Source organism: Manacus vitellinus, unplaced genomic scaffold, assembly GCF_001715985.3.
Source record: "Manacus vitellinus isolate BGI_N305 unplaced genomic scaffold, ASM171598v3 scaffold_23_pilon, whole genome shotgun sequence".
NCBI classification, from domain to species: Eukaryota; Metazoa; Chordata; class Aves; order Passeriformes; family Pipridae; genus Manacus; species Manacus vitellinus.
In genome coordinates, this window is record NW_021939718.1 from 11,314,435 (window position 1) to 11,332,568 (window position 18,134).

The 18,134-nt window shown below is 38.1% G+C and overlaps 1 protein-coding gene across 1 annotated transcript; it reads left to right on the forward strand.

The window, feature by feature from the left end:
* The first annotated feature begins 43 nt into the window (after positions 1-43).
* Positions 44-17,891, forward strand: TMEM167A (transmembrane protein 167A). Its single transcript, XM_008923069.3, has 4 exons — positions 44-148; positions 9,430-9,539; positions 14,607-14,641; positions 17,539-17,891. Exons 1-4 carry the CDS (start codon positions 146-148, stop codon positions 17,607-17,609), a joined length of 219 nt encoding a protein of 72 aa, XP_008921317.1. The 5' UTR covers positions 44-145; the 3' UTR covers positions 17,610-17,891.
* The last annotated feature ends 243 nt before the right edge of the window (positions 17,892-18,134 follow it).

Below are 18,134 nucleotides of genomic sequence, written 5' to 3' on the forward strand. Positions count from 1 at the left end.
CGCCTGCTACTGCGACCAATCGCAGCGCCTTCTTGCTGCATCAGCCAGTGGCAATGGCGGCCCCGCCCCCAGGCTGTGAGGACACGCTGTGCGCGGTTCCGCCCTGCGAGCAGGGCTGGAAGGTGGTGTGGCGCGGAGCGGCGCTATGGTAAGCCTGGGTCCTGCTCCAGTCTTGGGTGATCGCGGGCCTTTCCCGCACGCCTGCCTCCGCACCGGCAACGCCGCATACCCACGGACCCCCTGGGCCTGGCGGCGCCACAGAGAGGCCGCTCGTGCCGTAGGCCGCGGGCGCGGAGCGGCCCTGAGGCTTTGCCGGCTGTGAGGCGAAGCGGGCATTCGTCACGGTTCTGGGTGAAAAAAGACACGTTTTGTGTCTGTGCCGGCCCGTGCGGGGTAGGACAGGAGGATGTTTGTGTCTTTCACGAGCTCGTGACGTCATGATGGTGGTGTAGGACGCAGGAGTGGTTGCGTGACGTCATGATGTGATCTGTGACGTCACGCAACTTGGGCAGTGAGCTGAACCCTGACATTGGCTGCTTTCCTCGGTTTTGTGGGTACCGTCAGAGACCAAGGTTCATCTGCTGTTGAGAACTGTTCATGGTCTATATAACTTATGTTTTTGTATATATGAATATATATAAATTATAATTATTTAAAAAGTAATATATAAATTATGTCATCAAATTATTATCTATAAAATAATATCTAAATTATATATAAAATAAAACAATACAAATCTAAAGTATTATGCATATAAGTATATATTAATATATTTCGTATGTTTATAAATTTATACGTGATTATATAAACACATGCTTATATGTGGTTATTTTATGTATAATCCATATATAAATATAAATATATAAAATATACAGATCCATGTAAGTGTAATTAAACATATGGATATACTTATATATTTTAATATATATATTTATTTATATAAAAGCCATACACATAAAGAGTATGTTTGTATATATATATGTGTGTACTCATTATAAATGTGTGTATATGTATACTCATTATATAGAGAGTTGGCCTAGAGGGACTTCGTTATTTATATTCTTCCTGCTTTTTTTCCCCATTCTGTGGACGGATAATACAAATGAGGGATTTGCATTTGTGTCATAATTAAGAGCTGTGCAGTGATATACTTTTTCTCAGGCAAGGTTTATGTATTTATATAGGTATAATGTTTATACGAGTGGTTTAGATACATGATTCTAAAATTAAAAGGGAAACCAACGGAATAACTGAGTCAAGATAAGTTTTCCCTGCGTAAAATTGAAGTTTGTATGTAACTTTGTTTTAATATGGGAATTTTCAACATTTTTCTGATAATCACAGGATGGCTTAGGTTGAAAGAGGCCTTTAAGGATCCTTTAAGGTCCTCCCCTCCTATGGGCAGGGATCACGTTGTATTTCCTGTGTATTTATAGAAAAGATAAATATCTCTTGAACTTTCTTATAGCTCAGTGCAAAAACCAAAGGGTTTCTTTTTTTCCTTTCCTGTGCTCCAGACCTTGTCACCAGCAGAAAATTACTGGACGTTGCTCACCTGAGCATTCCTTGGCAGATCTTTTAGATGAACCTGTTCTTATCTGTGTCTTGGAGCAGTGAACAAAGGGAGTTTTTTTGTGATAAGAGGCATAAATTATCTCAGGATATCTAAAACACACATGCAGAAAACAAGACATCCCTAGTCAGTGCCTTTAAAAGTAGATATACTGAATTATAACAGCACCTTTCTGTTGTTCATAGTACCTTAAAGGGTTTGAGATGGTACAAAAAGGCAAGAGAACTCAGTGAGACATTTCTGTTTCTCACTTAAACTCTTAAATACAAGTATTTAATAATATTATTATCTTATATTGTTTATATGTTTATATATGTTTATATGGGAATATATGGGTTTGCATTATATATAAAATATATATACAAATAATTAAAAAATAAATACTAATGCTCATCTCTAACAAGATTATGGCAAGTACATGAGATCTTGTGAGAATTACTTTCTCCACTTGTCCATGTTCCCTGTTCCTCTGTGGTGCTTCAAGGACCCTGAAGCAAAAGAATCTTCTAATGATTGGTTTTCTCATGATTTTATGGTGAGGGAGGTGAAAATGAGGTTACTCAGACTTTGTAAAGTTTTAATTTCCTCAGGGGGAGCAACAACCCTCATGGCATATCCAGGATTTTGGATTCTCTGTGGTGCCACCTCTGGTCTCATGGCTTTTTAGGGGAAAAAAAGACACTTTTAAGCTCACACTTGACTGTGAGGGAGAACACAGCTGCTCCTCTTCATAGCAAAAACGTGCAGTTGCAATCAAACAAAATTTGATAATGGAGAAAATTTTAAGAGTTGCAGAAAACGTCACAAAAATGGTTCCTTCCCCCTCACCCTGTGGTTGGACCTGATCTTGGCCCCACATTACTGCCCAAAAAATCAGTTTGAGAAGTTTCCACAAGTACAAACATTTCTGTCGTGATCTTTGTTGCTCTCTTAGGTTGGTGTTTATGGAAGGAATGGGAATTGCTCATAGAGCCAATTGTAAAAACAGTCATTAGTAAATATTATTTCAAACCATCGGATATAAGCATACCAGAACCCGAGACACTGTCCTGCAAAAAGAGCTCTCAGGCATCTTCAAGGACAAAGTTTTGTGTTTTGCTTATTGAGTATTACAAGAAGTAATCAATCCTGGTTCAGATTTCTTTTTATCATGGCTGAAAGGTACATAGGTTTAAAAACATCTGCTACATCTGATAGTCTTAAGGTGTCTTTGTGGTGTGAAAATATGTAACTTGAAGTGTTCAGTGTAGATATTTTTATCCTATAATTTCAGATGAATATTTTATTTCTGTAATTGTAGAACAGACGAAATTATTTCTTCTGCCAAAGTGAGATGTGTCTCTTGATCTCTTTTGGGAAGAGTAGGATGCAATGAGTCTGCTTTTACAGTTTTTCCCAGGAATGGCACTGGTTGTGAGAAACCATTTCTTTGCTGAACAATTAAATTTAATTACACAGTTTAATTTTATGATTGTCTTGTGGCCATGGAAATAAAGTAGAAACTCCTAGAATTTTTTGAAAAATATTACCTGTCTTCCAGACGCTACATATTCAAACCATGCACCCAAACTCTGCCAAACAAGAGACCTGCAGAGAACCTGCCCAGTGCCATAGGACATCAGACACTTAACAGAGTCTTTCATGGCTTCTTGTCTAAGTATGTTCTTTCCTGATACAGAATTACTTGCTTTTCATGTTTTAGAGGGATAGTTCTACCATTAATGAAAAAAAAAGAAAAAGTAAACAGTATATATAAAGTATTTGTGGTTCTGTTTTTTAATTCTTAAGTAAATTAAAATATGTTTCTTTTTGAGAACTTAGACTTTCTCCCGTGTCCATGTGCACATTCCTGTAGCACCTTCCGTTATAAAATCATATTTTTTGCACACTGCTTTTGTTAGAGTGAGGGTGTCACCTGATTCAAAATGTGCTTTATAATGATTCTTGTGTCTTCCATTCACATACACAGCTTTTATAACTTTACCCAGTAAATTTTGAGGTAAACTAAGCAGTGTGGTGGCAACTTCAGAAAGGAGAGCAGTGTGGGAGATGTCTTTTTTTATATATATATATATAACTTTTTTCCTTCTGTTTCACTACACTTTAGAAATCTTTTATGGTTTTTAGGGAAGGAAAGGTGAAAGAGCTACAAATCAAGATTTACATCCTTTCAGAAAGCTCTGTGGCAATGACTGAATATGATCTGCACCACTGATAGTTACAGAAACTACTAAATATGTTCTCTTACTCTGGAGAACATACTTAGCTTTAGCATCCTAAATAGAAGGGTTATATAAAGTATTCCTTTTGTCTGATGGGGGAAGAAAGTGGAGAAAAAAAGTCTCTGTAAAATTGCAAACTATGTAATCTACAAAGGAGACCTGGGGGAAAAGACACTTTAAGTTTTTACTGGCATATCTACCATAATTCTGTGGGTTTTGAGTAAATGTCTGGATATGCACACCTTTGTGTTACATTGACCCTGATAAAAGAGGTTAATAGTCACTTTGAGTTTTATTGTAAGACGCTTTTATGAAATGCTCTGTCTGCTAGAGGCTTATACCAAAAGTTCAATTTTCGAACAAGATAGTGAGGAAAAGAGGAAGGAATTCAAGTGAGTGGAGTTTCAGCATCGTCATCTTGAGGTGTCTTTTCACTGTTGTTCTTTGGATTTGAATTGCAGTAAGAAACCTAAATGTGTTAAAATTAAAAGAGAGCTTTTATGGGAGAGGGCAACTGTTTCCGTATGTTAATTAATTGTTTAAAGAGATGGCTTGTGTTTTAAATAGATATATTAGTCTTCAGTTGACTGAAAAGCTTACATGTCAGTTCCTACATGCTGGGCTTGCCATTTAAATTAGCCAATGTACTCCTTCAATAAATGCCTAGGGAAAAGATTCCCTACTACTCTAATAAAGGCTTAGCCTAAATTTTATGAGTCCAGAAATACATATTTTAGACAGAAATGTGAATGACGGTTAAACATTATGCTTAAATTCTTTAGAAACTAAATACTGAGGAGAATATGCTGTAAATCCAGAGTAAAACTCCATATTTGTGTTGGAACAACCAGTAACTGCAATTGGCTAGTATTTGGGTATTAATTAAGCACAAACCAGTTTTTTCTAAACACACTTTGCTTAGTTTTGTAGTGTAATTTTGCCTATAATCACTTCAAACTTAACTAATTTGCACTTTTTGTGTATTTTTATAGCTGTAATTATCATGCCTCTTTTACAAATGCTCATTTTCCATTCATTTTTATCAGGCTGCATTTGGCAGCAGTGGTGAAAATAATTATTTTTTTAATAGGTTGGAAAATAATAAAATTAGATGCATGTTTTAATTACTTCTTAGCAATTACTTTGACTTCCAGGTTGTGAGTAGTCCCACATGTTTTATTTCCTGTTATTTTTTTTTCAATATTATTCCCCTAAAAATTTGATTTCAACTGGGGAAATAAGAACTGAAGTGCCTAATGGAAACCCTAGATAATAAGCATTTTCTCTTTCAGCTTTGTGAGAACTTCATTAAAATTTAATAGATTGATTTCCCTTTTGTATGATGGGATTTTTATCAGCTCTTGCTTAACTACAGTTTAACTTCAGTGTGTGAACTCTTGCTCACACCTTAATATGGGAAACCCAGTCATTTAGCTGCCTATCAGTATTTGTTTCTTTGGTCCCAGAACACTTTATCATCCATTAATTTTATAATATTAAGGAGGAAAACAGAAAATAAAACTGTTCTAGAAAGACCGAATGTTCTGCAGCATGTTACACAAATGAGGTTATACTTTCTTTAGAATATTCCAGTAATTTATCTGTGTTTGCCCACATAAATTGATTATTGTAATAGTAACCACAGGACAAAGTTTAGCAACTTAATGGCGCTACAGTGGCCTCTCCTTTTGTAACACACACGGATGAAATCGCTGCAATCAGAGACAGAATAATTTTGTAAATACTTTAAGTCTAGAGGAGGTTAAACTTCAGTTTAGATGTTAAGCCTGTTGAGATGAACTGGGAGAGCTTTTATTTTAGGCTTCCTACCAGCCCAGTAGGACAAACAGCATGGGGTTTATGTTCTCCTGCATGTTTTATTTCTCCTGGAAGCATGGTATCAAGGAGTTTGTTTTAAACAAAAGTGTATGAGGCAAGGGGAAAGTCAGCAGGGCCGTTGTGACACAGAGTTACAACAGAACTTACAATGTAATTTATTGCAGTGCTACCCAAGAGTTGCCTCAGTAAATGCATCACTTGGTAACTCTAGTGTTGTCTGCAAGGACATGGAACAGAGCCGTGTCTGCAGCAGAGAATGTTGGCGTGATGGAGTGAATGAGAACTGCAGAGGTGGAATAATTAGTGTCTTGTCCATGGGCTGTTATTTTCAGTGCAGAAACATGTTTAAAATTAGTGCATCCATTATGGCTGTTTCTGCTGAGGCTGAATACACATTCACCAGTGATCACTGAAAATTCAGTCAATGATCTGTATCCTCTCAGTGAATTGAATTAAATATTCTTATAAAATGCAAGAGCTGTTGATATCCAGAACTCTGAGCTGCTTCTTTTTCTTCTCTCTCTGCAAGTGTAGTAAATTTAATGCTGATTAAATCAGAGGAGGTGCAACATTGGCTAGAATGAGGTTAACAAGGCCTGTGCAAATGTTGTGGCCAATCACGATTCCCTTTTTCAGCCACATAAGTAATTTTTAACTTTGAATTGACAGTTATTAAAGTATATTGAACTTCATTTATACTCAGATGGAAATACATTCAGATGTCCCTGGGTGTGCCATTTGGTTTCCAACTACTGTATATTCCCATTAGTATTTAATTTAATATATGCCACCACTGCTAATCCAAACACAATAAAACTTTCAGGAGTAATCATTCTTTATGGTTTACTATATGGAGTTTTTACTAAGATCCATTATGATCAGGAAATAATATTAATGTCTTTTTTTAAAGGTTTAATTTTGGGAAGGATTTTGGGCATGTAGCTCTCAGAGCTGAAGTCCATGTTCTTAAATTTCTAAAGACTTTGGAAAAAGCTTACTCTAGCACGTTCTTCAGGATACAAAGCTTCATTAGTGCTGCAGGTGAGGGGCATCAAGGGGCTGTGATTACTTAGGTGACACAGAGTGGAACCACTCAGGTGTTTCCACCATGTCAGAAATGTACCAAATGCAGATGCAGGGAATTTCAGCCTGTAAAATTAAAGCTTGCACTGTCTAAAACCAGAATAAAATACCAGTGCTGATTCTTTTCTGCATTTGAATGTGGGTCTTGGGAAGTGAGTTGTAGTTTCACCCACATGTGGACACAGCCTAAAAGACAGCATCAGTGTCTCCATGTACTGAGATTTCTTTGTACTGGGAATGAAGCTCACAGGACCTACTTTAAGCCTGATTAATTACTTTTGGATCAGAGGAACCCAGTTGAAGTAAATAAACTGCAACCCACCTACATTACATTGTCCAAGTAGCTCAGTATGTGAAAGCAGTGTTTTTTAAAAGGATTCTGAGCAATTTAAAACTCTCACAGCAGCTTTTAATTACACCAGTTGAAGCAGCCAGATATAAGTCACTGTTTTCTGTGAATTCAGCTGGGCTGTAAGAATTACTTGGGATGCAAAAAACAAAGCCAATCTAATCCAGGACTAAATTTTCATTTCCAGTTTAAAATTGTAGACCAGTTTTAGTATGCTCACTCGTGTCCAGATGTGCAGGTAAAGGTGTCATTCAGGGCAGGGTCCAGTGGAAGGGGGTCTGTAATTGTATGTCTGCAGGAACACATGAGGACCTCAACAAAGAACAATTATACCCTGCCCCTGCTGATGGAGTAAGCACACATTTCACGAGTATTCGTTTACAGTCCCTGCTGAAGGGGAAGCAAGTGTGCCCTGGTGCCATTTCCCTGTGTTGTGGTGCCCAGTGCCGCCCTGGGAAGCAGCTGCAGGAATTCCTGGGAATGGGGCTCTGTGAGATGTGCAGAGCAGCTGCCTGTCCCAGGAGACTGATCCAGTTAATCAGTTGATAGGGAATATCTGGCTATGGTGAGGGGCAGCCATGTTCCCAGACCCTCAGGGTCCTGTGGGACAGAACAGGTCCCTCTACAGGGAATCCAGAGTTCCCTGGGTTCTGGAGCTGGCAAAACGTCCTGTCACCTACAGAGGCACAGGAGTCTGGTGATGATGGGCAGTGTTTTGTGCTTTGTGAATATACTCTCCATTATTTATGATGTGGCAGGACAGAAGTGATACCTAGTTAGGTTAAAATACTAAATTAAACATGACTTAAGCAAATGCCGTGGCTCAGAAGAAGAGCAAAAAGCCTCATGTTTTGGGCCCAAGGGCTGATGCTGGGTGTTGGGTCACTGGTGTAATGTCCCCTCTTCCATCATCCTAGAAATGCTGGATTTCAGGGGTGCTGAAATTTCTCACACAGGGTGCAGAGGCGGAGTTGTTCTTTAAGCCTCTCTGTGATGCTCCTTTTAACATAATGGCCTCTTGGACCCCGTTAAGTTGGATATTTAAATTAATCTGGATATCTAACCCTTTCTAATGCACTTATTCAGGCTGGCAGTTGTATGCATTTTATGTTTTTGCTTCATGGATTTCTAAATAAGCTAAAGTTTTTGGCCTTTTTTTTTGTTACAAGGTTTTTTGATATCAGAAGGGTTGTGGATGTTCCAGTGGCTTTGCTTCTACTACACCATCTTGCTTGTCTCTCAGTTTTGCTGTTTGTGCCACACTGAACTGAAGTATTGTGATGTTCCTTTATAATTCTCCTTAACTGTGTAGAGAAACTTGATTATCTGAGCTTCTAAACATTAGACTTTTGTGACATAGGGAGAAAGCACGCATGCATCAACAGAGATGTGGCTCAGGCTGTGGAAATGAGGGCTCTGATGTGCTCTAAAATATGCTTGGAGAGGGAAACTGCAATGTAACAGCGCTTCCTAAGTGCTAAATATTTACCCTTAATTAAATACCACTACTCAGCCATCTGGGTTGAGCCATGCAAAAGTATGAGAAGTAAATTCATCAGAACTCCAGAACAAAGAGCGAATTTATTGTATTTGCTTTGACTTCTTTTTTTTTTTTTTTTGGAGTTTACACTAAATTGGATTTGCAAATGGGGGAAGCAGAGTGAAGATAAAATAAAGCTTTTTGAAGTAAGCGATTGCCTTATTACCTGGTGCTGTTAAGCTGACTAAATGCCAGTTGAGACAGTTAAAAGAAACCCCAAAACCATAAAAAAAATTTTAAAAGTTTTTGATATGCAGTTGCTGCCTATTACTGATACTTTAAAATTTACTAAATTGCCAAGTATTGCATCAGTTTCTCAAGAATTATTGCTTCTTACTGCCACTAGGCAGATCATTGTTTACTATCAAACAATAGGACTTTATTTCTCAATCCAAAGGCAATTGCTCCATTTGTCTAGCATTTTCCATGTAATTAGCACTTCTAAAAATGTATTTACAGTAAAGATGTTTTAAATCAAAAATCAAAATGTGATTTGAAAATAAAAGTAATCAGTTATTGTAGTTCAGATGGGCTTGACTGTGTTTCTATAAATCTATAAATTTGTCATGTAGTCTTCATAAAGGGGTATATTAACAGTCCTCCTACCTATTTCTTGTTGTTCTCTGTCTTGGCTGCCACTGGTTTACCACCAATTAGTCTTCATCTTCTGTACCACTGCCTTATTCTACTGATGCAAAGATTTTCTGGCTCATCGTCATTGTTCGTTTCATTTTTAGTTTTAATGGGTTCACCTATTTTTTTCCAGTGAGGAAAGTTTTGTACTGCAAAGGTGTAATTTTTATCTTCTGATTTTCCTCCACAGTCTGCCATCTTCAACTTCCAGAGTCTGCTGACTGTAATCTTGCTGCTCATATGTACCTGTGCCTATATCAGATCCTTGGCTCCCAGCTTACTGGACAAAAATAAAACTGGGTATGTAGTCTGATAATTTTACAAATGTACAAGCTATGTGGTTTTAACTTTTTAATACCTTCTGATTGTGTCTGTGATAATACAAATAGTATTTTGGAAAATTTCTCTCTTTGAAGTAAAAATCTTCGTTTTGTACATTACAATAGAGCGCAATAAGGTATCTGCCAGCCCTTAGCTTTAATTGTATTGAAATAATTTATTAGCTAACTAACCTAAGTAGTACTGCATTATTAATTTTCTGGGTTTATAGCTTTGTTGTTAGATGCTTCTTAAAGATACAGAAGTGAGATCCAGAAAGGAAACATTCTTCTACATGTGGCTATTGTTGCAATGATTTATTTTTGATCCTTAGGGTGGGTAAAAAAACAGCACAAGCCGGTTTTTTGTTTGTTTTCAAGACAGGTGTTCTGGAGATACAAGTTTGAAACACAGCTTTAGCAATAATTTGTAACTAAAAAAACCCCTAAGAATATTTTTTAAAATAAGCAACACTGTCCTTATATGTGGTCTGTTTAAATCATGGGTTTATATTGTCTAAGATGAAGGAATTTCCAGAAGAGTATTTAAAAGTTGCTACAAACCTAACCTATGTTTTTTGTGTCCTTTGGACACTCTTAACTGTGATCAACTGTAATCATTTAATTGTAGTGTTTTTAAAGTAATTTTTGGGCTATTATGACATAGAAACCACTGAGGCTGTCCACAGTATTTCCATAATACTTTCACCTGAGGTTGGTAGAAAGGAGATAGTATTTGTAGAAGTAGGACGTAATTCTAGCTGGAAATGTTCTAGGTGGAAAAACAGACAGGCTTTTGGGTGCTGGGTGTTTGACTTGTCCACTTTTTTCCATTAGATCATTTCCTGCTAAATAAAATTTTCCTTTTCCCTAAGTATCTCCTGTCACTTCTGCATTTAATTTTCAGAAGAATTCTCAAGTTTTAAGTAGACTCTTGTCACGAAGAAGCTTCAGTGTCTTCTGAAAACCTTTGTTGTAGTTAACCTCTGGAGTTGATGTTTTATCACCCAGGTTTTTTTCTTTTAGCATCTTAAGATAACCAGAGTATGCCAGATTTTTTAAATTTGGGAGTTCTAACACGAAAACACTTGTGTCCTTTTATATGAAATTGCCACTGACAGGGTAGGTTTCTTTGGATAGAAGTAAAGATGGAAAGAAAGGATGACTTCATGAAGGACAGGGAGTGGGAGAGGGAGGGGAGTTTGGGTGTCTGCTGGTGGAAGATAACACAATAGTCAATGAGGTATACACAGTAAGAAGTAAGAATGTTTATTTTACTGATTAAAATTTTAGTGCTGTTCTTGGCAGGGAGTATTTCCTTTAATCTGGAGTTACTCTGTTTATTCTTGAGGCAAATCTGTCTGGAGCACAATAGAAAACTCTTCATAAAACGTTTCAAAGGGTGCTGACACAGTGGAGGAGTTGAGCGTTTGATCTGTAGGTTTGTATTTATATAGATGTTGGACATACTATTTTGTTTTATACATATATGTGTATGTAGACTGTTTTGTACTGGAAAATAAAACCTTGGCCTGGAAGCAATGAAATTTGTTTCCTGTGTGGTGGATGTTTACATGGAGCTCTATGCTGTTAAACCCCTGTCCCTCTCCTCTGACATTTTCCATGCTCAGATGGAAACATCTAGACATATGGGATAAAACAAATTCTGGTGATATTTCATTTTACCACAGAGATGAGCTTACCTCATCATTCCTGCTTCAAATTAATGGCATTAAAAAAAAGTAGCAATAAAATATTAAAGTGACAGAGAGGAGGAATGTTGATAGTTATTCACTCTGTTTCTGAGTGGTGACTTTGGTGAGGATTTAAATGAGTTGACAGTAAGTGAAGAAGCATTTTTCTGTTGGTTGAGAGACAGTGTTGTGATGTCACCCATCCTCTTAACACTGTATTTCATCCCCTTCACTTCTGCCAAAGTCTATCTGTTCCTACCAAGCTAAGCCAAATTTTAAAACTTCATTCTCCCTGACATGCCTTGAAGCGTTTCCATGTGCTTTGTCCTGTTTAAGCCTGAGAAAGCAAGTGGGGATTTACTGCTTCATGCTGACTAGGGGAGAATGTGTACTACAACATAATTCCCTCCTCTCTGCTAGCCAGAAAGATGCGTTAGCTTATGTGCAGCAGAGATTCCCTTTGATTTTCCACAGACATTTCAGTGGGGTATCTCTCACACTCCCTCCTTGCAGTGGCACTGGGGTTGTCCTGGTGAACACGTGGCAGCTGCATTTTCCCAACATACACAGTTCAGCAGTCGAAGTCTAAGGCCCCACTAACTGCTCCTCAACTTAATGGGTTTTATTTATTTGGGTTTTCTGCTCGCCAGACAACCAATGCCGCTTTCATGATCAGGGCTTTTAACATCTAACACTGAAAGCCAGGAATAGGCAGCAGCTTGTGCACATCTGGCTTGTGGCTGCCAGAAAACAGCAGGTGTGGAGGCCAGACTGATACACTTCACCTGCCTCCAAACAAGGATGGATAGGAACATGAAGAGGAGAGTAAGGAACAGTGCAATTACCTAGAGTGGTTGCTTCAGGAAGAATTATTTGGAGGAGATTCATTCAAGGCAGCATCATTTCTGTAAAAAGCGAACAGATTTTGACTTGAAGAGCTGAGTGTTGTGAACCTGAGATGAAAACTAATGGAAAAATCCAGGGGAGCAGAAGGTCTGCACAGGGTTCTTCCACCAGTGTAAGCTCCCCAGTTCATCCAGACGATATTACTGTAGCTGTTTAGAAGGTCCTGATTTCAATCAGCCTCTGCTTAGCAGCAGGGTATGTGAACAAACAGATGTTCTGAGCTGTTCCAGTGGCACACAAGCTGCTTAAAAAGGTGCTGTTGTCATCTGTGTAAAGGTTCGTCAGTCCCCCATCAGTGACTTTAAGTTCATGAATTGTTAACTGCAGTAAGGGCACCTGATGAAACCCGTATTCTGTTGTGTACCTACCACATCAGACATTTGTATTTTCCTTGAGGGCTAGAAGCAATGTACACTACTTCAGTAATAACTTCACGTTGTTACATACAGCCAAAAAAACCCTGAGAAAATGAAGCAAATACTCTTGCTGAGATTGCGAGGCAAATTCATTGTATTTCTAGACTTCCTGAAAGAGTTAGTATTCTTTTTCCCAGGCAAGGTTCTTCAGTCGCACATGAAAGGAACAGTAATGTTTATTCCTTCCTGGGCAGGCTTTTGAGAGATGGCAGCATGAGAAGCAGGGCTGTGGAACTTTTTGTGTTGGTTTTGCAGCACACAATCTGTAAATTCCAGTTTTACAGAGAGTGACAATATTTTTGAGAACCTGAAGTGCTACCCATGCAGTAATGTGGGGCTGTGTCTTTTGCTCTGTAAGATTTACACATTAATGCCTTTCTACCTGTGTGCATCCTCAAAAAGTGCCTAGATGTCTTCAGATTTCCCGTACGACCTCTTAGCCTGGAAAAGTGTGGTGCTCTACATGCAGTCGTTATTACTTCTGCTTGTGGAGCTACATAAATGCAGAAAAAAAAGAGCTTTGGCTTTACAGAAATAAAGTCAAAGCCACATAAGTATAAGCATATACATATGTATTTGGCTTGAGGTAAAACAATCTAAAGCCCAAATGAAAAAGCCTGTTTTCTAGAAATGGAAATGCTGAAATGCTGTTCATGATGAATTGGTCAGCAAGAGGTACATTGGATATAAAGCTTTTCACTTTGAAAACCTTGGTCACTTGCTGCCTCACTTGGTTCTCACCTGCCTGACACCCAGTCTTTATTTCAGAAGTAAAGGTGAGGCTGCTAAATGGAAAGAGATAGAGATGTTTAAATAAACTGAGGCCATAAAAGAGACCATAAAATATGATGTAGCACAGAAATTATATTTTAAAAGGTGCAGGATGTGTTGTCTACTGAAGATGCAGGAGCAAGGGACCCATTCCTACCTGTCTGCACTTAACCACGTTAAAAATAGGCAATTGCCAGAGCCCAAGAAAGGGGAAGGACAGATAATCAAGCCATTGTCAGTGTGAGTTCAGAGCACTGTGGGAAAGCACTTGGAGAACTGCAGGTATAGTTAAAATCCCACAAATAACACAGGCTGAAGTTACTGCTGATACATTTATCAGGAGAAGGAGGAAGAGTAATCAACTTTCTTCTTTTTTTGCTCCATTAATCTGTAAATAAACAATATAGTTGAATTCAGGCATTTTTACTGTGTTGTAAGCAGACGTATTATGAAGGAAACCTTCCTGCAGACAAGCTTGGAACATTTTTGACCAACATTTACAAGGCTGAAAGCTGCTTTGTTGTTCAGGATGCCTCATATTCTTCCCTTCTCCTCCTCAGATCCTAAAGCAGTCCCTGGCCTTGCTCCTGTTGAGCAATAAGTGTGAGATTATTTTAGTTAAACAAAGAAATTGTAAGTAAAGGATTAAGAACAAACCATAAGAATAGTTTTGTTACTGTTTTAACACAAGCATTCTATAACAGATTACACCTATAGGAAGAAAAATGCCTGCTAGAAAAGGCATTTTTATCCACTGTTTCTAAGGGAAATGCAAAAGAGAGACTAAAAAGCATTGAATTTAAAGTACTTGGGTTTATCATCTCTCATACCTGCAGGAAAACTCACTTCAAAACCTTTAACACAAAAAGTTCCCCACATACAATGGTGTAGAGGTCTGTTGGTATTTCCTACTCCCACTATTTGTATGATTCGGGGATTTTTTGTTAACATAATTTTCTGTGTGCGGTACTTTAATGCAAAATTCTGATGAAATTAATCTGGAATGCAGACTGAGTTAAATGCATCTTGATTCTTCTTGCATGCAAAAAAACCCCACCTTGCTAGACTTCGAACTTTGCCTCTTGTGTAGTTCATAGCCTGTGCCCCTCTGAGCAGGTATCTGCTAGTTTCTGATGTCCAGAAGAGGGTCAAGTTGTCAGACCACTGTCAATTCAGATTCTTTTAGCACAGAAGAAAGAAAATCAGTGGACTTAGATTATTTTATTAAACCAAGAGCCTAATGAATTTATTTTGTCTTTACAGACTGTTGGGGATATTCTGGAAGTGCGCCAGGATTGGTAATTCTTTTTTTTTTTTTTTTTAAATCTTTAAGACCAGCAGTTTTTCTGGCATTATTTATTAGATCAATGTTTCCCTGTAGCAATGAACTCCATATATACCCTTTGTCTTAAAAAATTGCAGTTTTACCTTCATGAAATAAGGGGGCCGGATATCACTGTCTTAGATCAACATCATGGAAAGCCTGCATATTCTGATGTCAATTCATGTGTGTGGTGTTACATTTTCAGAAGTCTTTTGCACTTCTTGCCACGTGAAATAACCAAGGGGGTATTCTTATTAACATACAAAGAAATTAATGATTCCTTATAAACTGCAGTCTATTTGGAATGCTAATGGACTACTGAAAAAAGGCAGATATTTATCTTACATTAATAAAAAACTATGGAATTCATAATACATTGAGGTTCTGTTTAAGCACAAGTGTATTTTTTTTCTCTCCTTTCTTTAGTCAGCTTCTGTGCACTCTTTAAATTACAGAAAGCTGTTCATGTCAAGTGACATCTGCAGACAGGCTGATCAGCTCTGATTCCTGACATTTTCCCCTAACATTGGTTTTATATTTATTTTAATCCTTATCCTGAATTTATTTTGAGAGGGAAATTGGAATATGCAACAGAAGTTTAGACTCAACTTTTAAGGTATATCCAAGATTTTTAAAAATTACAAACCCATTATCAAAACAGTGTTGTTCAAATTGATTGTTAATGTAGAGCAGAAATTATGAGCTTGTAACTGTAGATCTTCTTACTTGTCATTAAACCTAAAGAAAAGCTGTGTGATTCCCTTTTCTGCATTCCCAGGCTTTGAGAGGGGCATGACATACATTTTTTAATTTGTAAAAACAGCATTGATGCAAAAAAAGAGACCTGTTGTTAAAATGATTGCAGATATTGTCCTATTTAGATAATAGACATAGCAGAACCAATTTTAGTGCTGTAATTGAAAGATACTGGGAAGATGGCAGATGTCAGAAATTAATTTTGAGCTATACCAGCAAAAACAAATGTAAAAATTGAGCTGCTTTAGGGTTTGTTCAAGGTTGAAGAGAATACCTAACCTCACCTTACCTTGCCATCTTCTTTGTATTCTTTTCTATTAGCTATGTTTCTATTAGAGCTTGCATCTAGAGTGGACCAATTTGACTTTCTTTTTTAGACTGAGAGGTGAAAATGGGCTTTGGGGACGATTCCTGTCATTTTGTTTGTGTTAATCACAAAGGCATGTACAAAGCGTAGGCTTCTAAAAATGAAAATATCTCCTGGTTTCCTTTACATTTAACATCCCTAGTATGTTTAAACAACCTTTTCACATGTGCATAAGATCTTAATCGCGGGGAAGTGGTTACATATTTACAGAGTTGTGCAAAATGACGTTTAATCCTGCCACATGGTGATTTCTCTTTTAAGAAAATTAGGAGCAGAAAAGTATAACCCATATGAATATTGTAATACCCTGAACCGTAGGAGTTGGACTTCCTCAAAATTTATTTTAAACAGATGTGAAACTGCAGACATTGGTTCCTTCAGTTATTTGAAGTTTAATTAAATATATGCCAGATCATGCCAACATCTTGTAATGTCACTGTGGCAGGCACTCCTGCTTTTGGGAGCTGTCACTGCAACTATTTTATTTTTTACTTTGTTTCTGTGGAAAGTTTGTTGTTCATGTATTTGAAGGTCCTGCTGGTAAAAATTTTTTTTCATGAGAATTGCACCTTGATGCTAAACTTGGAAGCCTTGGTATTCTCTTTTCTTTAATGGTTCTCTGAAAACTATGTCTCGAGATAAGATGGTTTATAGAGTAAGACAAAAGACCTGGCATAGCACAGGGAAATTGAATTTTGTTTAAAGCAAACAGCCCCAGCTCTGTCTTTGTGCTTCTGGATGTGTAAAAACAGGAATCTCACTTTAAAGATAGATTGCAGTGTTAACACTTCCTGACAGTTCTGAGGGCTGGAAGTACCATCCAGTGTTGGTCTCTCCAGAGAGAAGTCAGTGGACCCATGAAGAATAAAGTTTAAGCAGAAGTGTAAAAACACTTGGCTAATAAAGTAGAGGAAGTGCTCATGTAAATAGGTACCAGTCTGGTTAACATTACTATTAACCCCTGACTGTGTTACAGTTCCCCACATAAGATTATTCCTTTTTTTTTTCATAGTTTACTTGGTAAATAAGACACCTCTGTAACATTTTGTCGTGGACCAGATAGAGGGGAATAGATCTCTCATGATTGCTTTTGACACCAAATATAAGTGGGCTAATGGAGTAAATCATCCATGGTGTGCCCTGGAAAAGCTGTGACGCCAGTTTGAAACAGTCAGAAATAGAGGTGTCTATGCAACTTCTGTGATCTGTTGACCATTTTTATCATGGAAATGTGTGGTCCAGACCGCCTCCACGTTCTTACAATGTTATATTCCTTTAACAAGTAGAAGAGACAAGCATCTGGCCATCTTCCATAGACCAGGTTGCTCCAACCTGGCCCTGGACACTTCCAGAGATGGAGCAGCCACAGCTTCTCTGGGCAACCTGTGCCAGGGCCTCACCACCCTCACAGGGAACAATAATTTCTTCCTGATACCCAATCTAAACCTCCTCTCTTTGAGTTTAAAGCTATTCTTCCTTGTCCTGTCACTACATGCCCTTGTTTAAAGTCACTGTCTTAAAGCAAAGAGCTGCAACTCTGTCTTTATGTAGCAATATCCTACATTTGGGTTTTCTACTCCCATACGTGTTCTTCCTGAACACACAATACCTCTAATAGCATTTCTCCAACCAGAAATATTGAATGTGAACTTGCACATGCTGTAGCATAGTTAGCACGTTAGAGTAGGAGCAGCCTGGATCTATTTAGTCACTCCTGAATCTTTCTTTTGGGTTTTTCCCCCTCCCAGGTGAGCGGAAGAGCCCCTATGTAGCCGTGTGCTGTGTTGTGATGGCCTTCAGCATCCTCTTCATGCAGTAGCACCTGGAGAGTGTCCCCTGCTGCCAAACAGCACAGTTTGGGAGAGCTCCTGGCAGAAAAAGATGGGAAAGTGTCACCAAGTCTCCTCCCACATGATGGACCCCCTGTCTTCCAGTGGACACCCCCTGAAACACACCATCGTGTGCAGTATTAGTGATCACAACCTAGATGACATGTGCTTGTTAATGTTGAGTCAGCACTGATGTAACTCTTGAAAGTGTATCTCTTCTAACCATAGCAATAAGGTCACCCTTGAAAGAATAAAGAACATTGTGATTTTAACATGTGTTTATCAAAGTATTTTTAGTTCTTGCTGTCTCAACAGTTCCTCTTGTTTTGCGAGTGATAACCCTGCTCTCATTCTAAAAATACAACCTCCAACCTGTTATATTCAGCTATTTGTTTTTAAACATGTCAATGTGAGTAAAAACAGGGACAAAAACTGTAGGGATGTCTGATGAGCTGCTGAGAAGGCACAGATATGGGACTTGAGACACCTGGGCTGCTCTGTGTAAAATATCACAT